Source organism: Pongo abelii, chromosome 6 (genome assembly GCF_028885655.2).
Source record: "Pongo abelii isolate AG06213 chromosome 6, NHGRI_mPonAbe1-v2.0_pri, whole genome shotgun sequence".
Classification (NCBI taxonomy): domain Eukaryota; kingdom Metazoa; phylum Chordata; class Mammalia; order Primates; family Hominidae; genus Pongo; species Pongo abelii.
In genome coordinates this window covers 13,425,093-13,450,840 of record NC_071991.2, presented here as the reverse complement: position 1 = coordinate 13,450,840, position 25,748 = coordinate 13,425,093, and the positions used below count along the sequence as shown (strand labels likewise).

Sequence of the window (25,748 nt, the reverse complement as noted above, 5' to 3'; positions counted from 1 at the left end):
GCCCACAAGAAGGCCATGGACAGAACAGAGACTAGTTTCCATGAGAGGGGACAGATTATGGGAAAGATCACGGCCAGCCGTCAACCGCACCCCCAGGATGAGCAGAGCCCCCAGCGGAGCACCTCGGGGTACCCCCTCCAGGAGGTGGTGGATGATGAAGTGTCGGGACCATCAGGTGAGGGGACTGGAGGAAGAAGAGGTGGGATAGGATTGACTAAGACGAAGGAAGGGGGCCGGGCGCAGTGGCTCACACCTGTAACCCCAACACTTTGGGAGGCCGAGGTGGGCCGATCACCTGAGGTCAGGAGTTCAAGACCAGCCTGGCCAATATGGTGAAACCCCATCACTACTAAAAGTACAAAAATTAGCCAGGCAGTAGTGGTGCGTGCCCGTAATCACAGCTAATCAGGAGGCTAAGACAGGAGAATCGCTTGAGCCTGGGAGGAAGAGGTTGCAGTGAGCTGAGATCGTGCTACTGCATTCCAGTCTGGGTGAGAGACTGAGACGCTGTCTTAAAAAAAAAAAAAAAAAAAAAGGGTCGGAGGACAGGAAGGAGAACCTGAGGAGGGTGTGTGGGAAGAATGGAGAAATTCAGGCCGGGTGCAGTGGCTCTCCCCTATAATCCCAGCACTTTGGGAAGCCAAGGCAGGCAGATCACTTGAGGCCAGGAGTTTGAGACCAGCCTGGCCAACATGGTGAAACCCCGTCTCTACTAAAAGTACAAAATGGATCTGGGCATTATGGCAGGCACCTGTAATCCCAGCTACCTGAAAGGCTGAGGCAGGAGAATAACTGGAATCCGGGAGATGGATGTTGCAGTGAGCTGAGATTGCACCACTACACACTAGCCTGGGCGACAAAGCAAGATTCTGTCTCGAAACAAAAAAAAAAAAAAAAAGAGGGACTGAGAGAGCCAGGGACCAGGGAAAGACATGAGGCAGTGTTCTGAGGACAGAAAGACGGAAGAATGGGGAGGGGAAGGAGCGGCACGTGGGGTTGAGCAGAGGAGAAAGTCAGAAAGATGGCTTGGAGAAGCCAGCAGTCTGCGAGTCTGGGGAGGATGGAGAGTGGTTTGGGGTTTGGGGTCAGGCTCTAAGGTGATCAGTTGCAGAAGCATTACATGGTGGCCTGGTTTCTTTACTCAGCCCCTGGGGTAGATCACAGCCCCCCAGGTAGGTCCTTTCGCTGGAAAAGGAAGAGGGAGTGGTCAGACGAATCTGAGGAGTCATTGGAGGAGGAGCCAAAGAAGGAGCTCGTCCCTGAGCCTGAGGAGACCTGGGTGGCGGAGACACTGTGTGGCCTCAAGATGAAGCCGAAGAGACGGCGAGTGTCACTCGTGCTCCCTGAGCACCACGAGGCCTTCAACAGGCTGCTTGGTAGGAGGACACCCCAGAGAGCACCTCCAACCCTGTTCTTTCTAAAAAGAGGAAACTTCCAATAACCACACTTTTCCAATGGGAAAAATATGCCCCAGTGGGTGAGCTCTCCATGCGGGAGGACTCAGAAGTGATCACTCGTGAGGGACACTTAGGAGATGATACAGGATTAGGTAGACTTGATAAAGGTCAGCGCTTGGGATAAGAAAGCTTGGTTTCAGCCAGGTGCGGTGGCTCCCACCTGAGATCCCAGCACACTGGGAGGCTGAGGCAAGAGGATTGCTTGAACTCAGGACTTTGAGGCTGCAGTGAGCTATGACTGCACCACTGCACTCCAGCCTGGGTGACAGAGCAAAACCCTGTCTCAAAAGAAAAACCAAGGCTGGGCACAGTAGCTCATGCCTGTAGTCCCAGCTACTCGGGAGGCTGAGACAAGAGAATCGCTTAAACCCGGGAGGCAGAGGTTGCAGTGAGCTGAGATCGCACCACTGCATTCCAGCCTGGCCCACACAGCGAGACTCTGTCTCAAAATAAATTAATAAATAAAGAAAAATAAAAATCAAATAAAAACAAAATCAATAAAGTGGTTTCAGCTGTGCCCTCTGAAACTTAATGTCTCTTACTGACTTTTCTAAACCTAAGTGTCTCCATCCATAGTGGGGGATACCAAGGCCATGGTCACACCCTGATGTGACTGTCTCATGAGGAAATGATGGGAATTCCTTTATGACTCTGCAGTGGTTCCTCCGTGTCTGCTGGAGGGGGTCCTGGCTTATTCCCAGCTCTACCTCCTGTAGATTCTCACACCCAGGGCCTCCTTTGGTCTCTTCTCAGGGGAGTCTCAGAGCAGGAGCCTCTCTCCCTTGCCCAGTGAAAGTCATTCTCCCCCTCTCCCATCCACCTCACGTGTGGCCACAATCCTGAGACTTCCCCCCGGGAGGCACACTTCTCCTCGCTGCCCTGCTGCTCCCACAGAAACCCTGTCCTGCTTCTCACGCTGACATCTGCTCTCTAATCACAGAGGATCCTGTCGTTAAAAGATTCCTGGCCTGGGACAAAGATCTGAGGGTGTCAGACAAGGTAAGGTTGTTCTCCATGTAACTGTTCCTGTTCCAACGCATGGCTGGGGAGAGGGTTCGGCTTCCAAACCCACAGTTCTCCCTCCACCACCTCCCACCAGATGCTCCTACAGTCTTTTTTTTTTTTTTTTTTTTTTTTGGTGAGACAGAGTCTTGCTTGTTGACCAGGCTGGAGGGCAGTGTCTTGATCTTGACTCACTGCAGCCGACGCCTCCCAGGTTCAAGCGATTCTCCTACTTCAGCCTCCAAGCAGCTGGGATTAAAGACATGAACCACCACGCCTGGCTAATTTTTGTGTTTTTAGTAGAGACAGGGTTTTGCCATGTTGGCCAGGTTGGTCCTGAGCACCTGACCTCAGGGGATCCACCCGCCTTGGCCTCCCAAAGTGCTGAGATTATAGACATCAGCCACTGTGCCTGACCAGCTGCCACGGTCTTGAGTCTTGGACCCACAAATTTTTTTCTTCTGAGACAGAGTCTAGCTCTGCTCCCCAGGATGGAGTGCAGTGGCATGATCATAGCTCATTGCAGCCTCTAATTCCTGGGCTCAAGCAATCTTCTTTCCTCAGCCTCCTGAGGAGCTCGGACTAGGCACATGCCACCATGCTCAACTAATTTTTGAAATCTTTGTAGAAACAGGGTCTTGCTATGTTGCCCAGGTTGTTCTCCAACTGTCGGGCTCACGTGATCCTCCTATCTCCACCTCTCAAAGTACTGGGATCAGAGGCTTGAGCTGCCACTCCCGGCTATTCTTGGTCTTTTATGATTTGTCAGCATCTCCCTCAGGACTCTGCTGGTCTCTTGCAGAGTGAATGAATGGCCCCTGCCTCTCCTATGGGTCCTTTGGGATCTGAGCTCTGGGCCACAGTCTGGCTGCAGCCCTGAAACGCCTGGCCCCTCTACTCTCAGCTCTTTGGGACAGTTCTCTGCCTGGCACACAAAAGGCCCTCCTGACACCAGCCGACCTAGACACACCCCCTCCAAAGATCCCATCGGAGCCCACCATCCCGGGAGCATCACCCAAAACCCTTCCTCAGGCTTCTCGGATTTGCATCCGACCTTCGAATACCCCTCCACCCCGCAATTTCCAAATGAGTACAGTCACCCCAATACTGAGGTCCCTTCTCTCACGGGCAGCCCCTCCCCAGACCCTCATCTCCCCTCTCCACAATCTTCCTCTTCCAAGATGTGACCTCTCCCTCTCTGTGTCCCTTTCTCTCCATCAGTATCTCCTGGCTATGGTCATAGCGTATTTTAGCCGGGCCGGCCTCCTCTCCGGGCAATACCAACGCATCCATTTCTTCCTGGCTCTGTGAGTGGTTTGCTGCCTCCTAGCCGTCAACACCCAATGCCCTGGGACAGCGGGGGAAGTGGGATTCCAGCCTTTCCTTTATTCTTTCACCTGTTTGTCCTCTTTACTCTGTGTACAGAAAAGACAGGATTATACTATCTTAGACTGTTGTTTCTAAAAAGAAACTCAGGCTGGGCATGCTGGCTCACGACTGTAATCCCAGCACTTTGGGAGGCCGAGGCAAGCGGATCACCTGTGGTCAGGAGTTCGAGACCAGCCTGGCCAACGTGGCCAAACCCCGTCTCTACTAAAAATAGAAAAATTAGCTGGGCGTGGTGGTGTGCACCTGTAATCCCAGCTACTCGGGAGGCTGAGGCAAGAGAACCCTTTGAACCCAGGAGGTGGAGGCTGCAGTAAGCTAAGGTTGAGCCACTGCACTCCAGCCTGGGCGACACAGCAAGACTCCATCTCAAAAAAAAAAAAAAGCCAAAAAAACAAACTTCAATGCCAGTGTACAAATAAAAGAATAAAACAAAAGGAACAATAAACTGCTCCTGAGGGGAAAAGAAAAGGAGTGGAGGAGCGGACATGACGCTTCCTCCAGCAAGCAGACGTTTCTGGTTCCTTTCTCTCTCTCATTCCCACATCAACCGCAAATGCCATCGACCTCCTCTGGGTTCCCATGACAGAGGCCACAGTTCAGGTCCCCCTCGCATCACTCGAATCCACTGTCAAATCCTCCCTGCTGGGGTCTCCTGGAGTCTCTCCCCAAGCCAGGGGGCTTCCTAGTGCAGCCTGAGCATCTTTCCAAAGCACGACAACCTCACTGTCCACCTGAACAACTTCCTTAGCTGATGTCTTTCTCTATCGAGGCCAGGGTCCACAGTGCCAATTCCACCCTCTCTACAATCTCTACAAGCACACTGGCTCACCATCTTGGTGTTTCCTGGTGTGGCTTCACTGCTCCTTCCAAATGCCCTCCACTCGACTTTGCGTTTGTGTTTTCTGTCTGGGTGTCTCGCACACGTGTGGTTCTGAAGGGAAGGACTCATTCCTTGAAGTCAATTCACCCCACAGCCTCTGTGATGCCTTCCATCATCTTCCAACTTCTGCATGCCCATAGCTCTCCAGTTACATCCTGGACACTGGGATTAGGTCATCTGCCTTGATTACTCCCAGTCCCATTAGACTAGATGCCTGTAGAAGGCAGGGTCCTGGCAAAATATCAATGTATTCAATTTCTTTTATTTTTTTGAGACAGACTTGCCCTGTCCCGCAAGCTGGAGTGCAGTGGTGAGATCATAGCTCACTGCAGCCTCCATATCCTGGGCTCAAGTGATCCTCCCACCTCAGCTTCTTGATTAGCTCTGACTACAGGGCTGTGCCACCACACATGGACAGTTTGTTTCTTTGTTTATTTATTGAGACAGAGTCTTGCTCTGCCTCTCAGGCTGGAATGGAGTGGCCCAATCTCGACTCACTGCAACCTCCGCCTCCTGGGTTCACACAATTCTTATGCTTCAGCCTCCTGAGTAGCTAGGACTAACGGGTATGCCAGCGCACCAGGCTGATTTTTGTATTTTTAGTATAGATGGGGTTTCTACGTGTTGACCAGGCTGGTCTCCAACTCCTGGTCGCAAGCGATCCACCTGCTTCAGCCTTCTAAAGTGCTGGGATTACAGGCATGAGCCACCGCGTCTGGCATATTTCTTATATTGTTAATAGAGACGAGGGTCTTGCTATGTTGCCCAGGCCCATCTCAAACTCCTGGCCTCAAGTGATCCTCCTGCTTCGGCCTCCCAATGTGCTGGGATTCCAGGCGTAAGCCACCACACTCAGCCACCAGTTGGGTTTTTGTCTCCATCCTGAAGGGGTGGGAGACGCCCTTGATCAGGTCTCTGTTCAGCAGAGCCCTCCTGAGGAAGGTGTGGCTCTCTGCAGGGTGGGTGCCACTCCTGAGCTAGGGAGGGTCCCTTATCTTCCTCTCTGGGAAGCTGACCTCAGCCGGAGGTCTCTCCTGGTGGTGCCCCTGAGCAGCAACCTGATTTCTGTCCTCAGCTATCTGGCCAATGACATGGAGGAGGACGACGAGGCCCCCAAAGAAAACATCTTTTACTTCCTGTACGGGAAGACCCGCTCTCACATACCCTTGCTCCGTAAGCGTCGGTTCCGGTTATGCCGTTCCATGAACTGGAGGGCCAGGAAGAACCGCTCTCCGATAGCCTTGTTCCAGAAGCTTCGGTTCCAGTTCTTCTGTTCCATGCGCTGCAGGGCTTGGGTTTCCCCGGAGGAGTTGGAGGAGGTGGGTGGGGCCTGGGGAGGTGGAGGAGGTGGGGAGGAATTGTGTGGGCTGGAGGCTGGATAAGGGGAGAGAGGGGTATCCTGGGGAGTCCCCGTCTTCTCAAAGGGCATTTGTTTTTCCAGATCCAGGCTTATGACCCAGAGCACTGGGTATGGGCGCGAGATCGCGCCCGCCTTTCCTAGAGCTCCAGGGACCGTGGAGGCCTGAGGTCATCGGCCTGAGAGAAGGTACATCTGCATCCTCCGGGGTAAAGGCAGATTATTGGGGTCTATTTCGGAAATCCAAGGAACCCAATTGCTTGATCCGGCTTCAAGCCTGGGCAACGTGGCGAGATCCCCTCTCCACAAAAATACAAAAATTAGCCAGGCGATGTGGGAAGCATCTCTACTCCCAACTACTCAGGAGGCTGAGGCGGGAGGATGGCTGGAGCCTGGGAGGTCAGGGCTGCACGGAGCCCTGATCCTGCCACTGCACTCCAGCCCAGGAGACAGAGTGAGACCCTGCCTCAAAAATAATCATAAATACTGAGTTCGAGGAGGTTCATTATGATTGATGCACTTGAGTTCCGATTTGGGTTGAGGGTTCAGTGAAGCTTTGGTTTACATCTTGTGCAGCTAACCACGTTGAGCACAGAGCATGAGACTTCATCATGGGGAGGCAGGATTAGGGATTAGGCTTCTGGACTCGTGGTTTGTGATGTTGTCACATTAGAAACACATCTAGCATGGTTACAAGTTTAGATCTTAAGTGACACAAAAGGCCCCAGCTGTGATGAAGTCCAAAGCCACATTCTCTGAGGGCGCCCTACTCCCTGGGCAGACCCACCCAAAGTCCTCGCTGTGAAGCAGATCACTGGGGCTGACCTTGGGAGTATTAAGTGAGTTTTGGAGTCATGGTCACCGAAGTGCGAGTATCACAGTTGAACACGATGGTTCAGAAGCAGGGTACAGAATGAAAGGCAGGAGATAAAATTGCTCTGAACTCTAGTTAGACTTCACATGGGACGTGAATAACCTTCCTGTCCAGAGAGCTGCCTCCTTGAAGTGTGACAGCGTCTCTCTCACTTCCAGAACACCGGGCCCAGGGGAGATGTGGATTTTCCGCAGGAACTTTATTCCAATGCTCATGGCAGACACCAGGAAGGAGGAGAGGAGCCGTTTGTGCAGATCATCTGGAAGAACCTGGACCGTTCTTGATGGAGCTGAATACAGTGATCACGTTGTCCTCCTAGGAGCAGGGGTGGAGGGTGGGGGGTGGGGTACTTCTAGGAGTCCTTGGAGAAAAGTAAGAAACCAGGAGTGTTTCCAGTTCCACCCTTTCCTGCGGCACCACCTCCCTTTTTATGTTGCTGAATTCCAACCTCCCTGGAGGTCCTGTTTCTTAGGGACTTGGTTGCCACAGTCCAGGAGGATTTGAACACACAATGCAGGGACTCAGATTGGCACAGAATTCTTCATGAAATATGAGTGCCACAGACTGTAACGGATAGCTTCGTGCACACTATGCATTTTATTGGTTTGTCTGGAAAATGTTGGCCATTGAATTATTAATAGCTTTATTTCAAATAGTTTGGAAATTGTTGTACTTTTGAAAACATGCTGTTCCTGTAGTTTTTTCATAAGAGTTATAGCTGTTATATATATATAAAGATAATTTTCTTTTCATTTTTAAGAGAGAATTCTTTTTATTCTAAACCTTTTATTATCTTTTAAATTTTTTTCTGTATTATTATATGTGCTCCTGAAGCGAGCACTCTTTTTATCTATGATACTTCCATAATAATCTCTTCTATTTATAGCTAGGTAGTTCCCCTAAATTCTGGTCATAGAAATTTTTATTTGCTGTTTAGGTTTGTGACTGAATTGTGAGAATTCAGTTGTGATTTTTAACATGTCTCAGATATATATACTAACATGTCTAATGTATACTATCTATTTTATTGGTTTATTTTGAAAAACATGGGCATGGAATTATTTAAATATTATTTTATTTATTTCAATATGTATTAAATATATTTATTAAAGATATTTATTTAAATATTCTTATTACTTTAAATATTATTTTAAATATTTTGGAAATACTGGTAGTTTTGAATAGACGCTGTTTCTATAAAGTTGTGTGATGGGTGTTATAACTGTTATATACACATACAGATAATTTTGTTTTCCTTTTTAAGAGAGGATTCTTTTTATCCGAAATCTTTTACCTTTCAATCTTTGTATCTATTATTACACGTGCTGCTGAAGGGAGCATGCTTTTTATCTATGATACTTAGTTAACATATATATTACATTTAGAGCTATGTAGTAGTTCACCTAAATTCTTGTAAAAATAAATTTTTATTTGATATTTAGCGTATGTTTGAAATATGAGAATGCAGATGTAATTTTTTAGCTTGTATTGGCATGTTTGTATGTTACTTTAAAGAGGATGTGTGTTCTAAAGGAGGGCATGAGCTGTGTGTTTTCAAGAGAACAGTGCAGTGCATCTCTTGGGGAAACGTAATAAAGATGAACTTTTCTCACCTTCACAGCGATTGTGATCATATTGGTCTGGATTGATTATTTGCTGCCAAGTGATATTTTTCCTTAATGGGGTTGTGGTTATTTGAACATATTTATTAGCTCTGGAAGATAATCCTGTGTTGTTTTTTATGTAGAAAAAAACATAAGGCTGAGTGCAGTGCTCACACCTACAATCCCAGCAGTTTTGGAGGTCATGGCGGGAGGATCACTTGAGGCCAGGAGTTTGAGGCCAGCCTCGGCAACATAGCATCTACATCTATTTTTAATTTTTCTTTCTTAAAGAAAAACAATAGAAGAGAAAGCTGATCTCAAGCTACCGGGTTTTTTTGTTTGTTTGTTTGTTTTGGAGACAGAGCAAGACTGTCTCCCAGGCTGGAGTGCAGTGGTACAGCCTTGGCTCCCTGTAACTTTCACCTCCGGGTTCAAGCGAATTCTCCTGCCTCAGCCTCCCAAGTAGCCGGGACTACAGGCACCCATCTGTATGTACGACTAACTTTTGTAAAAATAGTAGAGACAAGGTTTCACCATGTTGGCCAGGCTGGTCTCGAACTCCTGACTTCAAGTGATCCACCCACCTCGGCCTCCCAAAGTGCTGGGATTACAGGCATGAGCTACTGCGCCCAGATGCCAAGCTAGAGTTTTAAGGCAGGAAATGAGAGAAAGATACTGAGAGAGGAAAACCAGGTGGTAAGAAAACTCTAAAGGTAGCCAGGCGTGGTGGCTCACGCCCATGATCCCAGCAGGAGTTTGAGACCAGCCTGGCCAACATGGTGAAACCCTGTCTCTACTAAAAATACAAAAATTAGGCAGGCGTGGTGGTGCACGCCTATAATCCCAGCTATTTGGGAGGCCGAGGCAGGAGAATCACTAGCAGAGATTGTGTCTCCCTACCCCGTTTCAAAAAAAAAAAAAAAAAAAAAAAGTTCCTGCAGCAGTTAAAGCTGTGAAAGACAGGCACTCTGCCATGCAATTCTTTTTGATTTTTCTCTTTTATTTTTGGAGTTGGGGTCTTCCGCTGTCACGCAGACTGGGGTGCAGTGGTGTGGTCATAGCTCACTGCGGCCTCAGACTCAAGCTCAAGCGATCCTCTTACCTTGCCTTTCAAATTGCTGGGATTATAAGCATGAGCCACTGCATCTGGCCTTTGTGACACAATTCTGTTTTTGTTTTGTTTTGTTTTTGAGATGGAGTCTTGCTCTGTCACCCAGGCTGGAGTGCGGTGGCGTGATCTCGGCTCACTGCAAGCTCTGCCTCCTGGGTTCACGCCATTCTCCTGCCTCAGCCTCCCGAGTAGCTGGGACTACAGGCGCCCACCACCATGCCCGGCTAATTTTTTGTATTTTTAGTAGAGACGGGGTTTCACTGTGTTAGCCAGCATGGTCTTGGTCTCCTGACCTCGTGATCTGCCCGCCTCGGCCTCCCAAAGTGCTAGGATTACAGGCGTGAGCCACCGTGCCCGGCCTGTGTGATGCAATTCTGATGTCAACTCCCTGATGTTACCTCAAACGCCGCAGGTTAAGGCCACCAGCCCCGACTAGGCTGCCCTCGCTTTAGACACAGCTGCAGGCTTGGGTGTCCTCAGACCACATGTACTTCTCACCAACTGGCTGCAAATTTGGAGGTTCCCACCATGCCCTCAAGTTTGATAATTCACTAAAACAACTCACAGAACTCAGAAAAGCATGATACTTTCTTTCTCTCTCTTTTTCTTTTTTTTTTTTGAGACGGAGTCTTGCTCTGTTGCCCAGGCTGGAGGACAGTGGCCACCACACTTGGCTAACTTTAGTATTTGTATTAGAGATGGGGTTTCGCCATGTTGGCCAGGCTGGTCTTGAACTCCTGACCTCAGGTGATCCGCCCACCTTGGCATCCCAAAGTGCTGGGATTATAGGCATAGCCACCATGCCCGGTTGACTTCTAGAGTTTCAATAACAGAGATGTGGTTCAAGAAGAAAAGGGAGACATGATTTGTAGATGGCAGGAGCTTCATGAAAAGAAGCCAATGAAGCGCAAGGATGTGTAGCGGTCTACCTACGGGAAACCAGCCAGGAGCCTCCCCGCAGGGACTTCAGCACAGACGGCCGGGAAAATCTGCATTAACCTGAGCTCTGGACCTAAGAGAGGACAAGGCCTTGACTGTTTCTACAGACTCACAAGACGCAATCTCTGCGGTCCATGCCCGTGGTGTGATCTGGGAAACAGGGGGCCTTCTAATGCCAACAACAAGGAAATCAAATGTGCAACAAACAGAAATACTGGCATTGATGTGGGCCATGGAGAGGCCTAAACAGATGACTGCAGTCCACTGCCAAGGTCATCAAAGGGGTGACTCTGAAATAATAAATTTCAGACGCCATGGCCCAAAAGCTGCACGAGGTGGGGAAGTCCTCCACATGCCTCTGCTTCCTTCAGTACCTCTTTATGAAATAAGCTGAGGTACTTCCCTGGGGAATTTCCTTTTTCTTTCTTTCGAGACGGAGTCTTGCTCTGTCACCCAGGCTAGAGTGCAGTGGCGCGATCTTGGCTCACTGCAACCTCTCCCTCCTGGGTTTTAGCAATTCTCCTGCATCAGACTTCTGAGTAGCTGAGATTACAGGTGCATGCCACCATGCCCAGCTAATATTTGTATTTTTAGTAGAGACAGGGTTTCACCATCTAGGCCAGGCTGGTCTTGAACTCCTGACCTCGTGATCCACCCATCTTGGCCTCCCAAAGTGCTGGGATTACAGGTGTGAGCCATCACGCCCGGACTTCTTTTTTTATTTTTTGAGATAACGTTTCGCTCTTGTTGCCCACACTGGAGTGCAATGGCACGATCTCAGCTCACTGACACCTCCTCCTCCCAGGTTCAAGCGATTATCCTGCCTCAGCCTCTCGAGTAGCTGGGATTACAGGCACCCAACACCAAGCCCAGCTAACTTATTGTATTTTTAGTAGAGATGGGATGTCACCATGTTGGCCAGGATGGTCTTGAACCCCTGACCTCTAATGATCCACCTGAATTGTTCTCCCAAAATGTTGGGATTACAGGCATGAGCCACTGGGCCCAGCCCCTCCCATACCTCTTTTGGCCAACGCAGTACAATTCAGAAGAATCTTGCCAGGGAAGACTGGTAAATGGACGTCAACGTGATGCCTATGGCTCCTGGTGGATTTAGATACCTCCTGGTGCTTACTGATTCCTTTACCAGTTACACGGGGGCTTTGCCATGCCAGACTGAAAATGCAGGAGATCAATGATCAACCTTCAACTATTTACTAGCAGAACACTGAGGGGACTGTGCGGTCACCGATACCTCCTATTGCACTTGGATAAACACCTCCCGGGAAATAGAGATGAATAGAAAGGACATAGTCAAACAGGCAGAATGGCTGCATTCCTTCAACCAGAAGGGTCCATTAGTCTGTTTTCATACTGCTATAAAGAACTACCAGAAACTGGGTAATTTATGAGGAAAAGAGGTTTAATTGACTCACAGTTCTGCAGGCTGTACAGGAAGCATGGCTGGGGAGGCCTCAGGAAACTGACAATCATGGCAGAAGGTGAAGGGGAAGCAGGCACGTCTGGCCATGTTGGAGCAGGAGAGACAGAGAGAGTGAAGTGGGAGGTGCTGCACGCTTTTAAATAACCAGATCCCACGAGCGCTCACTCACTATCACAGGAACAACAAGGGGGAAGTCGGCCCCCATGAGCCAATCACCTCCCACCAGGTCCCTCCCACAACACTGGAAATTGCAATTTGACATGAGATTTGGGTGCGGATACAGAGCTGAACCATGCCAAGGGTAGTTCAACCACTGAGATTCATTGATTGACTGAGATGGAGTCCGCTCTGTTACCTACGCTGCAGTGCAGTGGCACAATCTCGGCTCACTGCAACCTCTGCCTCCTGAGTTCGAGCGATTCTCCTGCCTCAGCCTCCCAAGTAGCTGGGACTACAGCACATGCCACCATACCTAACTAATTTTTGTATTTTTAGTAGAGACAGGGCTTCACCATGTTTGCCAGGCTGGTCTTGAACTCCTGACCTCGTGATCACCCTGCCTCGGCTTTTCTTTTGCTGGAATTACAGGTGTGAGCCACCACACCCGGCCAACCACTGAGATTTAGAAGGCAGTCAAGTCCACTATACCACACCTCACCGGTTTCTTCCTCTGTTGGGGCCCCTCGTGGCCACTGTTCTGTTACTTTTTGGTCCTATTTATTTAAATGGATGGTGAGCTGTTTGTCCTCCAGGCTCCAACACTGCCACCTTCAGCTTGTGTTACAACAATACCAGCCTTTCAAGCTACTGTGGGTGACCCCAGAAATCATTTGAACTCAGAAGCCCAAGAGTTTCATTCCTCTCATTTCAGGGGACTCAGTGCCCCTGGTCAGCATGAAGTCGATGCAGAAGCATGACCTCCATCCCTAATCCCTCAAGAATGAGGAGTAGAAGGTGTTGGCAGGAGGGTGGGGGCACGGTTTGTAGATCTGTAACTGCATCAGACCAAATCTAGTTCAACTTTTTTTTTGACGGAGTTTCGCTCTTGTCACCCAGGCTGGAGTGCAATGGCACGAGCTCAGCTCATTGCAACCTCCACCTCCTAGGTTCAAGTGATTCTGCTGCCTCAACCTCCAGATAGCTGGGATTACAAGGGTGCACCGCCACACGTGGCTCATATTTATATTTTTAGTAGAGACGGGGTTTCACCATTTTGGCCAGGCTGGTCTTGAACTCCTGACCTCCACCTGCCTTGGCCTCCCAAAGTGCTGGGATTAGAGGCGTGAGTCACCGCACCCGGCTCAGTTCAACTTTTATGTAATGAGGTTGTCAGTTGTTTTTCAAGTGCCATGGACCCACAGGTTGAAGGTCATGTACCCTGCGCATGCCCAGGTTAACCAAGCGCCACCACGGACTGGAACCATAGAGCTCGGCCTGAAGAGCTGGGAATGATTTAAGAACCGGACACCCCAAGGCAGGAGCCAGGATCCAATCAGATTGAGTTTTGGTGTCACCCCATGGCAGGATCCAGTCAGATCACACCTCCCAGCATTACTTTATTGCAAGATCCAATCAAATCACACCTCATTAGCCTATGCTTATAAAACCTGACATAGCCCCCAGCTGTGTAAGGGAGATCTGAGTATTTCTTCCTGTGTTCTTGCTAGCTGACTTACAAAAAAGCTTGAAAAAAAAGACCAGGCGTGGTGGCTCACGCCTGTAATCCCAGCACTTTGGGAGGCTGAGGTGGGTAGATCACTTGAGGTCAGGGGTGCAAGCCCAGCCTGGCCAACATGGTGAAACCCTACCTCTACTAAAAATACAAAAATTAGCTGAGTGTGGTGATACATACCTATAGTCCCAGCTACTTGGGAGACTGAGGCAGGAGAATCACTTGAACCCAGGAGGCGGAGGTTGCAGTGAGCCAAGATCACACCACTGCACTCCAGCCTGGGCGACAGAGTGAGAAGACTCCGTCTAAAAAAAGAACAGTTAAAATTAGCACCGAATGCTGTACAATTAAAAAAATGTTTTTAGCTGCATATATTTAAGTAACTTTTTAGATTGTAAAAAATACACATACAAAATGGAAAGGCACAAAGAAGAGAGCAAAAAGTGCATGAGATCTCACATCCAAGGATAACCGCTGAGAACATGAAGGTACTGACTCTTCCAGCCTTTATACTATACACATTTAGGCCGTTGTTTTGTTTTTATAAAACTGTAATCGTATAATACAGATAGTTTTATAATCTGCTTTTTAAACACAACAATTACATAACATTTAGCTGTTTCATTTGCATTCAGATTCATAAGGGTTCCAGTACTTCATTTATCAGAAAACCAAGAGAAATAGTCTCATTAAAATATAAGTACATAAGGCCAGGCATGGTGGCTCACGCCTGTAATCCCAGCACTTTGAGAGGCTGAGGTGGGCGGATCACCTGAGGTCAGGAATTTGAGACCAGCCTGGCCAGCCTGGACAACATGGTGAAACCCCGTCTCTGCTAAAAATACAAAAATGAGCCGGGCGTGGTGGTGAGCGCCTGTAATCCCAGCTATTCAGAAGGCTGAGGCAGGTGAATCACTTGAACTCGGGAGGTGGAGGTTGCAGTGAATCGAGATTGCGCCACTGCACTCCAGCCAGGGTGCCAAAGTGAGACTCCATCTCAAAAAAAAGATAAAAATAAAAAAAAATAAAAAATATATATGTATATATATTTTTCCAGACAGGGTCTTACTCTGTCTCCCAGTCTGAAATACAGTGGCGCCATCATAGCTCACTGCAGCCTCAAGTTCCCGGGCTCAAGTGATCCTCCCACTTCAGCTTCCCAAGTAGCTGGAACTACAGGTGCATGCCACCATGCCCAGTCAATTTTTTTTTTTAATTTTTCATAGATACAGAGTTTCACTATGTTGCCCAGTCCTAATAAACACTATGTGATGAAAAGAAAAAAGTAAATCACCCTAAAGTTAAGTCTTTAATGTTAAGTCTTTAATGAGAAATGCAAATAAAGCATTTCTCAATAGATTATGGGAAGAGAATCAGCTGAAGAATAAACATCTTTAGTAAATCTTTTGCTCATGTGCATTAACCAATACTCTTGAAAACCAGGATTAATTTACTGTACCTTCTTAATATTCCTTTGAAATTCCTTATGGCGCACAGGTAGCGTAGAAAATAACTGCTTCATGCTGACTGTGGTCCCTCTGGGGTGGGGATAGGGGGTTTTCTGGATGATTTTCCCATTGTGATCAAACACCTGTCGAGTCCCAACCTTCGCCGATGCATGGCAGGTAGAAATGGTGACATCGCTGTGAGAGAACACCAGGCATGGCGTGTTCAGTGAGAGACCTGCGATGTTGGGCACTGACTATGCTTTTCTTCACTTGCTTTTCTCTCAAAACTTTCTTAAAAAGCTGATGATTCCTTTGAGATAACCAAGATCTAAACGGTTGAGGAGTCATCATAAAATCTAAGGTTTGGCATCTAAAAGACAGTGAGACAGAGGGCACTAAACATGCTTTGCTTTGGTTAAAGCTTTGATTTGATTTTTCAGGTTGAACTGCAAAACCATAAATGATCTCAAGATTCATTTATTCACAAATAGAGATTTGTTTTGTTATTACTCTTCAAATAAAATTTTTTTAAAGAATTTTTTAAAGAATTTAAAAATATATTTTTTAAATATTTAAAGAATCCAAAAGATATAATTAAAATGTATATGTAGGGCAGGGTGTGGTGGCTCATGCCTGTAATTCCAGCACTTTGGGAGGCCGAGGAGGGCAGATCACTTGAGGCCTGGAGTTCCAGACCAGCCTGGGCAACATGGCAAAACCCCATCTCTACTAAAATTCAAAAATTAGCCAGGAGTGGTGGTGCACGCTTAGTCCCAGCTCTTCAGGAGGCTGAGGCACGAGAATCACTTGAACCTGGGAGGCAGAGATTGCAGTGAGCTGAGACTGTGCCACTGCACTCCAGCCTGGGTGACAGAGTGAGACTCTGTCTAAAAATACATATACATATACACATATATATGTATATATATATTTCCATATAATTATAAAAATTTAGTATCTGTGCTATAATTAAATAGTGCTTTGGTGAAATGTTTCCCTAAAATTTGATGATGAAAACCAATGGTAACTATCATTTATTATCTATATGTTATGTTAAAATTGAGAAGTTACTGTTTTAATAAGGGTAACCATTTTTTTTAACAATACTATTTGCTTCATTTCATTCATTTATTTCTCACATTTCAGAAGTACTAGGACTTAGATTGGCAGTGAGACAAAACAGAATTCAGAAGCTATAAGTTGAGATACTGAGATAGAAAATTGTAAATAATAACGATTCCAATTAATTTTCAGAGAGGTTTTTCTAAGGGGTCAAATGAATGGATAAAAATATTGTATCACCTCAGTGCACACAGCGAGCTCAGAGCCTCCCCCTGAAAGCCGAAAGTTTCAACCTCAGTTAGGTCAGCAAACTCTTGAATCTTAGATGTGTGATGTTTCAGAGCTGAAAGAGACTGTAAAGTAAAGACTAAGATACCTCAAGTGCTATAACAACGGATATACATGATATCTAGTAACTGGCTTAAAAAACTGTTTTTGCGTTTCCCAAGACAGTGTTACTCAAAATTCTGGGACATGTGGCCCAATTATTTTATAATAGGATTAGAAAAAGTCAACTTACTTAAGCCTTCAAAGTTTTCGTCTTCTACCCCAAATCCATTGTCTGAAACTTCAATGAGATCCACTCCATAGTCCTTAACTTTAGATCTAGAAAGTTTAAATATTTACATTATTTATTAAAAATGGACCCATGCTAGAATGGGGTGAACCCGGGGGGCGGAGCTTGCAGTGAGCCGAGATCGCACCACTGCACTCCAGCCTGGGAGACAGTGAGACTCCATCTCAAAAAAAAAAAAAAAAAAAAAAAAAAAAAAAAAAAAAAAGGACCCATGCTATAAGTTTTTATATTGATATTATTTATAACATTTGCAAATTGAACAGTCATAACTACACCTTTAGTTAAACGTACTAGTGTCATTTTGTATATTTCATTTTTATAAAGTCCTTTCTGGCCATTTACTAGCCCAGATTAAATAGTTTAGCTTTTTCTTCCTTTCCTCTTTTTTTTTTGTCCCTAGGCTAGTCAAGTGAAGCAGTTGGAGTGGAGAAGGAACAAAAAAATCTGTAACTGGTTGTGATCAATTAGTGGTTAACACCGTTGCACTTTGACCAGACTTTTCTTTTGAAAGAAATAATTTTAACACACCCAGTAAGGAGAAAGGGGGCCAGGCGCGGTGGTTCATGCCTGTAATCCCAGCACTTTGGGAGGCCAAAGTGAGCGGATCACCTGAGGTCAGGAGTTCCAGACCAGCCTGACCAACGTGGAGAAACCCTGTCTCCACCAAAAATACAAAATTAGCCAGGTGTGGTGGTGCATGTCTGTAATCCCAGCTACTGGTAAGGCTGAGGCAGAATTGCTTGAACCCGGGAGGCGGAGGTTGCGGTGAACCGAGATCGTGCCATTGCACTATAGCCTGGGCAACAAGAGCGAAACTCCATCTCAAAAAAAAAAAAAAAAAAAGACAACTGGTTCTGGAATCAGACTTCCTGGATCCTATTTTATTAGCTTTATAATCTCAAAAAAAGGAAATTTCCTGTTCCTTAATTTCCTCATCTATAAAATGGAAATAATAAGTTCTATCTCATAAAGTTACTTGGCTGATTCATAATCTTTTAGGTTTTCTTATTTTGTTATTTTCTTTTTCTTTTCTTTTTTTTTTTTTTGAGATGGAGTTTTGCTCTTGTCACCCAGGCTGGAATGCAGTGACATCATCTGATCTTGGCTCGCTACAACCTCCACGTCCCAAGTTCAAGAAATTCTCCTCCCTCAGCCTCCTGAGGAGCTGAGATTACAGCCATGCACCACCACATCTGGCTAATTTTTGTATTTTTAGTAGAGACAGGGTTTTTACCATGTTGGTTAGGCTGGTCTTGAACTCCTGACCTCAAATGATCAGCCCCGCTCTGCCTCCCAAAGTGCTGGGATTATAGATGTGAGCCACTACTCCAGGCCTATTTTATTTTATTTTATTGAGACGGAGTCTTGCTCTGTCCCCAGGCTGGTGTGCAGTGGCACCATCTCGGCTCACGGCAACCTCCGCCTCCGGGGTTCAAGCAATTCTCATGCCTCAGCCTCCCAAGTAGCTGGGATTACAGGCTTCTGCCACCAGGTCCGGCTAATTTTTATATTTTTAGTAGAGACAGAGTTTCACCAGTTTGGACAGGCTGGTCTCAAACTGCTGACCTTAGGTGTCCACCTGCCTTGGCCTCCCAAAGTGCTGGGATTACAGGTGTGAGCCACCACACCCGGCCTACTTTATTTTTTTAATAGAGACGAGGTCTTACCATGTTGGCCAGGTTGGTCTTGAACTCTTGGCCTCAAGCAATCCCCCCACCTCGGCCTCTCAAAGGGCTAGGATTACAGGCGTGAAACACCACGCCCAGCTATTCTGCAAATTAAATGAGATATTTCTGTGCAATTCTTAGCATAACACCTGCCTCGCACACCATAAGAACACAATAAAAGCTGTTACTATTACTACCTAGCTAAGTACTAGGCACATAATAGGTGCTAACTTTAACTTAAAAATAATCATTTATTACTACATCAACACTTGATAGTCTTATTTCAATAACAAATGTTTCTTGACTACAACAACATACACTGATCATTTCTTGTGGCTTAAAACTCTCCCAGACTTACCAATATTAGTGGCACCAGCATCCAGACTGTTTTCTACTAACTCCTTCACCGCAGTGCTTAGACTCAGTACCACCGGCCCAGAGCAAATCTGATGGACTGACTTCCGATCAATAGGTTTGATGGCCTTAGCAGGTTCTGTACTAAAGAAATGTTACAAGAAACAAAGCAAGTATTCAGCTATATATTTTCATCCTGATTTTAACTGTGGGAAATGACTCAACACTGTAAATAGTTTATGGGTCTAATCTATTCATTTATTATATTAACAAATACATTTATTATATCCAGAAATAGAAACACTGTTTTACAATCCTTAAACATGTACCCAAAATACTTCTGGATAGATACTTCAAATTCAACAGATCCTTACTATCTAATTATACTAGGATCCACATGGAGAAAACACACATTTTGTCTCTCAAATTACCAAAATCTTTGGCAACAATGGTGTCTTCTTTCTTGAAAACTGAAAGCATGGCCTGGTGGGGTGGCTCATGCCTGTAATCCCAGCACTTTGGGAGGCAGAGGCAGGCGGATCACTTGAGGTCAGGAGTTGGAGACCATCCTGGCCAACATGGTCAAACCCTGTCTCTACTAAAAATACAAAAAATTAGGCAGGCATCATGGTGGGCACCTATAAACCCAGCTACTCGGGAGGCTGAGGCAGGAGCATCACTTAAACCCGGAAGGCGGAGGTTGCAGTGAGCTCAGATTGCAGCATTGCACCCCAGCCTGGGCAACGAGCAAAAAAAAAAAAAAGTGAAAGCAACATAATTTCCCACATAATTAGAAAAACCAACAGTATACTGGAAAATACACAATGTTTAAGTCAAAATCATCTCAGAAATTGGGTACCAGTTACATAACTATTCCTTATACACAGTTGCCTTTGATACCCTACTCCAAATTGAAGCTGCCAGCTGCTGTCTTAGCAAAGACCCTCAAAGTTCTTGCTGTACTAGCTTTAAGAGTTTTATAACGGTTTTATCTCCCCTTATTCCCTGCTCCAAGCCATCCTCCACTCTATCACCAGAGCTATTTTTGAAATCACAAATCTGGTCAAATAATTTTTCTGCTTAAAAGTTTACTAGTGCCCCACTTCCTACTGTATGAAATTTAAAATCTAGTCATCACTGGGCCCAAAACTACCTTCTTTTCAGAATCTCTCTAATCCTTTCCCTTCATCAAGTCCCCTACAGCATCATCATTATTATTTATTATGATTATTATTATTTGAGAGTACTCACCCTGTCACCCAGGCTAGCGTGCAATGGCATGATCTCACCTCACTGCAGCCTCCGCCTCCCAGGTTCAAGCGATTCTCCTGTCTCAGCCTCCCAAGTAGCTGGGATTACAGGCACCCACCATCACACCCGGCTAATTTTTGTGTTTTTAGTAGAGATGGGGTTTCACCATGTTGGGCAGGCTTGTCTTGAACTCCTGACCTCAGGTGATCTGCCCACCTTGGCCTCCCAAAGCGCTAGGATTACAGGTGTGAGCCACCGCAACCGGCCGTCCCCTATATTGCAGCACAGTGAACAATTGTTTCCTGAACATCACAAGCTCTTTTAGACACTACACTGTATAAGCAGGTCTCTGTCTAAACCGCTCTCCTCTTCCTCCTCTGCCCAAGCAATGTCTGCTCATCCAAAGAATGTATCCCGTGTGTTCATTAACTTAGCAATTTCCAGTAAACAGTTTAATTGATAACTTGTTAAGAGAAGGCAGGAAACCTCCATGAAAGAGAAATCATTGGGTATTTCCTACAGCATTTAACACATCGTAGGCCTTCAATAAACCCTTGTGAAATAAACAAACCTCTTTACTCTTCATTCTACCTTGCTAAGAATCTCACCGAAGTCTGTCTACCACGTGAAACTGCAGATGACCTCACAGAAAATTGAAAGAAGTATCTCTAAAAATAAGTTTATTTGGCAACACACTATAGACTACAGTCCACTTCTGATTTTTTTTTTTTTTTTTTGAGACGGAGTCTTGCTGTGTCACCCAGGCCGGACTGCAGTGGCACGATCTCAGCTCACTGCAGCCTCCGCCTCCTGGGTTCCAGCGATTCTCCTGCCTCAGCCTCCCAAGTAGCTGGGATTACAGGCGCCCGCCACCATGCCCAGTTAATTTTTGTATTTTTAGTAGAAACAGGATTTCACCCTGTTGGCCAGGCTAGGCATGAACTCCTGACCTCATGATCCACCCGCCTTGGCCTCCCAAAGTGCTGGGATTATAGGTGTGAGCCATCGCACCCGGCCCACTTCAGATATTTATTTTCAGAAGGGAGCGCATTTAGATACAGAACGAAAATATGTTTAAATGTCTCAATACATTTAAATGTAGTTACTTAAATATATCTAATATATTTAAATGCAGAGAGCAAATCTGCGTTTACAAATCTCACACGGAATGCAACTGTGCTAGCCAAGATTCGGTGTAGCTTACCAGCCAGAAATCACAACAGGTAGAAATGCATTGCATTTTGTAAAACTGCGCAGCTATGCAAATTAGGATGTGTCTGGACGCTCTACCTTCCCCAAAATAACCTCCATTTTTTAAAAAGGCCAGGCACAGTGCATCACGCCTGTAATTCCAGCACCTTGGGGGGCCGAGGCGGGCGGATTGCTTGAGCTCAGGAGTTCGAGATCAGCCTGGGCAACATAGCGAAATCCCCGTCTCTACAAAAATAAAAAATAAAAAATTAAATAATATAAAAATAAAAATAAAATGGGAGAGAGAACAAGTAGAAAGGAAACGCATTCAGTCTATGGGGATTTCACGCTCCGGCTTCAAGTCCACTGCCCTGTGATGGGATGTGGGCAGGACCTGTCTGGGACAGGCCGAACCCAACTCCTTACAGGGCCGAATCCTTTGCCCGCAGCCCAGGACCCCGAAGGAGCTTGCCTCGGCCTCAAGGCGCACCCAAGGGGCACTGGATCGCTGGGGCGCTGAGGACGCCGCTCCGGGACCTCCACGGGGCGGCCTCGCCACGCCCCTAGGCCATGTTCCCCCCATTTCCAGGGAGGTTGGAACGCCGTGGTTCTCAAGCAGGGCGCGTGAGAGGGGACACCGCGAGTTCAGCTTACCTCGAGCTGTCAGCTAGCTCCACGGTCTCAACACCCGATCCGCCTCCGGGCCTGGGAAACTTCCCCTTCCCAGACTCCCACAGGCGCCCCGCCTCCTGGGCTCCCATTGGCTGCTTTAGACGTTGTGCTCCACCCTTTCCGGACGGGGTGACAAAAATACTTCCCTACTCTCCTTTTCACCTATTGGCTCTGTCGAAGGTCGAGTCCGTGACGTCAAAGAGTATGGGCCAATCAGAGCACACCGGGCCGCGTTCTCGCCGAACCACCGCAGCAGGGTTAGAAGGGAGATGGCCGCCCTCAGTCGTGGCCTTTGACGGTTTCCGAGCGTTGGTATCTGGCATGCGCTACCCCCTCTTGCTTTGGTTCCGCCATGCCGATGTACCAGGTAAAGCGTTATCACGGGCGCGTCGCGCTTCTCCGTGTGGAACTTCTCACCTGCATGTACCGGCTCCCCAACGTGCAAGGCAGGAGCGGCCGCCCAGCGCCCTGCGTTGGCCACGTGCAGGTAGGAGCGCGGGCCCCCCCCCCCCCCCTGCCCAGTGCGCACGCGGCGCGACCGGCTGCTGGCCCGAGTCCCCCCGGCCGGAACGAGTGTGTCCCACGCAGTTCGCGGTCCCACCCAGGCATCTGTGCCCGCCGGCCAGGGACTCACCCAAACCTTTATGTTTTAAAAGATTTACTCAGGCTCGCGCCATGGCTCACACCTGCAATCCCAGCACTTTGGGAGGCCCAAGCAGGCGGGTCACCTGAGGTCAGGAGTTGGAGACCAGCCTGGCCAACATGTTGAAACCTCGTCTCTATTAAAAATACAAAAATTAGCCGGGCGTGTGGCGGGCGCCTGTAATCACAGCCACTCGGGAGGCTGAGGCAGGAGAATCGTTTGAACCCTGGAGGCGGAGTTTGCAGTGAGCTGAGATTGAGCTATTGCACTGGAGCTTGGGAAACAAGAGTGAAATTGTGTCTGAAAAAACCAAAAATATTTTTTTATATATGTAATATACAAAATATATAATATATGTCACATGTTATATATAATATATGATATCATATTATATATAATATATGATATATAATATATAATATCATATTATATATAATATGATATATGTATAATATATGATATATACCATATATTATATATTATATAATGTATATTATATAATATATAATATGATATTACATTATATATGATATAATATCATATGTTACATAATTTATATGATATAATATATGTTACATAATTTATATTATATAATATATGTTGCATAATATATATTATATAATATTATATGTTACATTATATATTATATAATATCATATGTTACATAATATATATTATATTTTATATTGTATATATATACACATCTTTCCTGGTCAGGCGCGGTGGTTCACGTCTGGAATCTTAGCGCTTTGGGAGACCGAGGCAGGAGGATTGCTTGAATTGCTTCAGCCCTGAGAATTTGAGACCAGCCTGAGCAACATAGTGAGACCCTTGTCTGTATTTTTTTTTTTTTTTTTTTTTTGAGTTGGAGTCTAGCTCTGTCGCCCAGGCTGGAATGCAGTGGCCTGATCTCGGCTCACTGCAAGCTCCGCCTCCCGGGTTCACGCCATTCTCCTGCCTCAGCCTCCCGAGTAGCTAGGACTACAGGTGCCCGCCACCACGCCCGGCTAATTTTTTTTTTGTATTTTTAGTAGAGACAGGGTTTCACCGTGTTAGCCATGTTGGGCTCGCTCTCCTGACCTTGTGAGCTGCCCACCTCGGCCTCCCAAAGTGCTGGGATTACAGGCCTGAGCCACTGCCTCTGGTCGCCTTGTCTCTATTTTTGAAATATTTTAATTAAAATAAAAATCTATCCATATTCTTTTTTTTTTTTTTTTTGCATATGGCTGCTTAAACATGTTAGTTCAGGGATTGTACCCTCTGAAAAGTGAATAGCACATAAATGCTCATTTTGAGGAATTACAAAGTGAACCCTAGGGTCACCACCTCCCAGGTTGACACACAATGTCACTGCTCCATTCTTTCCACTTAAACCTTCCCCGCCAACCCCCCCCAGGTCCTGATTTTTGTGATAATTATGTCCTGCTTGTGTCTATTATTTTGTTAACACAGTATCCCTAAACAATACAGTGTGGGTTTTTGTTTGTTTTTTTCAGACAGAGTCTCACTCTGTCATCCCGGCTGGAGTGCAGTGGCGTGACCTCAGCTCCCTGCAACCTCTGCCTCCCAGGTTCAAGCAGTTCTCCCGCCTCAGCCTCCTGAGTAGCTGAGATTACGGGCGCCGTCCACTGCACCTGGCTAATGTTTTTATTTTTAGTAGAGACGGGGTTTCACCATGTTGGCCAGGCTGGTCTCAAACTCCTGACCTCAAACGATCTGCCCGCCTGGACCTCCCAAAGTGCTCGGATTACAAACATGAGCCACTGCTGCCCAGCCCTGGATTCTTTTTTGTAGACACTATTTTAGAAGTCATTTTATTGTGAGTAACAACAGAGGTATTCATTTTCTCTGTAGCATACGGTTCCATTGCATAACTCTCCCGCATATATTTATCCATCCTACTTGCTCAGGGACGCTGGATTGTTTTCCATTTTAACCTGCTATGAACAATTCTGCAGTGAATATTCTTTTTTTTTTTTGGGAGACGGAGTCTCGCTCTGTTGCCCAGTTTGGGAGTACAGTGGCGCGATCTCGGCTCACTGCAACCTCCACTTCCTGGGTTCACGCCATTCTCCTGCCTCAGCCTCCTGAGTAGCTGGGACTGCAGGTACCCGCCACCATGCCCAGCTAACTTTTTGTATTTGTAGTAGAAACGGGGTTTCACCATGTTAGCCAGGATGGTCTCGATCTCCTAACCTCGTGATCCGCCCACCTCGGCCTCCCAAAGTGCTGGGATTACAGGCGTGAGCCACCGTGCCCGGTCTCTGCAGTGAATACTCTTATACAGAGGAGCAGGCATGGGGTATGTACTAATAAATGGGGGGCTGTCCTGCCATGGTAGGATGTTTAGCAGCATCTCTGGCCTTTATCTACTAGATAGATGCCGGTAGTACCCTGCTGCCCCACCAAGTTGTGGCAGCCAAAAAAATGTTTAGACGCTGCTAAATCTCCCCTGGGGAACAAACTTAGCCTCAGTCGAGAACCACTGATGTAGTTCCTTCTCATTTTTGCTAGTTCCACTTCTATTAAACAAACTGCACTTACTAAAAATTTGTTTTCCAAATTGTTAGAAACATATACGGGCATCATATCTTCCAGGTTCAATTCTAGACCACCACAATAAAGTGAATATTGAAGTACAGTGAGTCACACAGTCAAAAAATCAAAACTTTTATTTCTCTGCACATGAAAGTTATGTTTACACTGTAGTCTGTTAAGTGTGCAAGACTATTGTCTAAAAAACAGTGTATGTACCTTAATTTAAAAATATTGTATTGCTAAAAAATGCTAATGGCAATCTGAACCTTTAGCGAGTTCTATCTTTTTGTTGGTGGAGGGTCTTGCTTCCATGTTGATGGCTGCTGACTAATCAGGGTAGTGGTTGCTGAAGGGTAGGGCGGCTGGAGCAATTTCTTAAAGTAAGAAAACAGTGAAGTTTGCTGCATCTGTTGACTCTTCCTTTTACAAAAGATTTCTCGGTATCATGAAATGCTGTTTGATGACATTTTACCCACAGTAGAAATTCTTTCAAAACAAGAGTCAGTTCTCTCAAGTCCTGGTGCTGCTTTATCAGCTGAGTTTAGGTCATAGTCTGAATCATTCGTTGTCATTTCAACAACATTCTCAACCTCTTCACCAGGAATAGATTCCTTTT

The 25,748-nt window shown here is 46.4% G+C and overlaps 3 protein-coding genes across 11 annotated transcripts in view; 2 read left to right on the top strand and 1 right to left on the bottom strand.

The window, feature by feature from the left end:
* The first annotated feature begins 15 nt into the window (after positions 1–15).
* Positions 16–8,579, top strand: LOC100458671 (putative speedy protein E7). Its single transcript, XM_054560365.2, has 7 exons — positions 16–175; positions 1,146–1,376; positions 2,398–2,456; positions 3,681–3,766; positions 5,804–6,047; positions 6,170–6,274; positions 7,118–8,579. The coding sequence occupies exons 1-6, from the start codon at positions 16–18 to the stop codon at positions 6,227–6,229; spliced, it is 840 nt and encodes a 279-aa protein (XP_054416340.1). The 3' UTR covers positions 6,230–6,274; positions 7,118–8,579.
* LOC100442786 (putative postmeiotic segregation increased 2-like protein 2) lies at positions 7,236–22,189 on the bottom strand. 2 transcript variants are annotated; one of them, XM_054560371.1, is made up of 5 exons: positions 21,934–22,189; positions 18,842–18,981; positions 16,480–16,592; positions 15,189–15,372; positions 7,236–7,320 (listed from the first exon to the last, which is right to left on the bottom strand). In XM_054560371.1, the coding sequence occupies exons 2-5, from the start codon at positions 18,860–18,862 to the stop codon at positions 7,312–7,314; spliced, it is 327 nt and encodes a 108-aa protein (XP_054416346.1). In that variant the 5' UTR covers positions 18,863–18,981; positions 21,934–22,189; the 3' UTR covers positions 7,236–7,311. The 2 variants fall into 2 exon arrangements, with proteins under 2 accessions (XP_054416346.1, XP_063581737.1); XM_063725667.1 differs by lacking the exon at positions 7,236–7,320 and adding an exon at positions 12,089–12,136.
* The window catches only part of TRIM74 (tripartite motif containing 74), a 24,764-nt gene continuing 21,205 nt past the window's right edge, over positions 22,190–25,748 (top strand). For 5 of the 8 annotated variants that reach the window (XR_010140634.1, XM_063725617.1, XM_054559122.2 and 2 more), the window contains exon 1: positions 22,190–22,438. Coding sequence is in view for 5 of the 8 variants with exons in the window: in XM_063725617.1 (XP_063581687.1) it covers positions 22,304–22,438 (135 nt within the window). In the remaining 3 variants the exon portion in view is untranslated. 8 annotated transcript variants of the gene reach the window in all.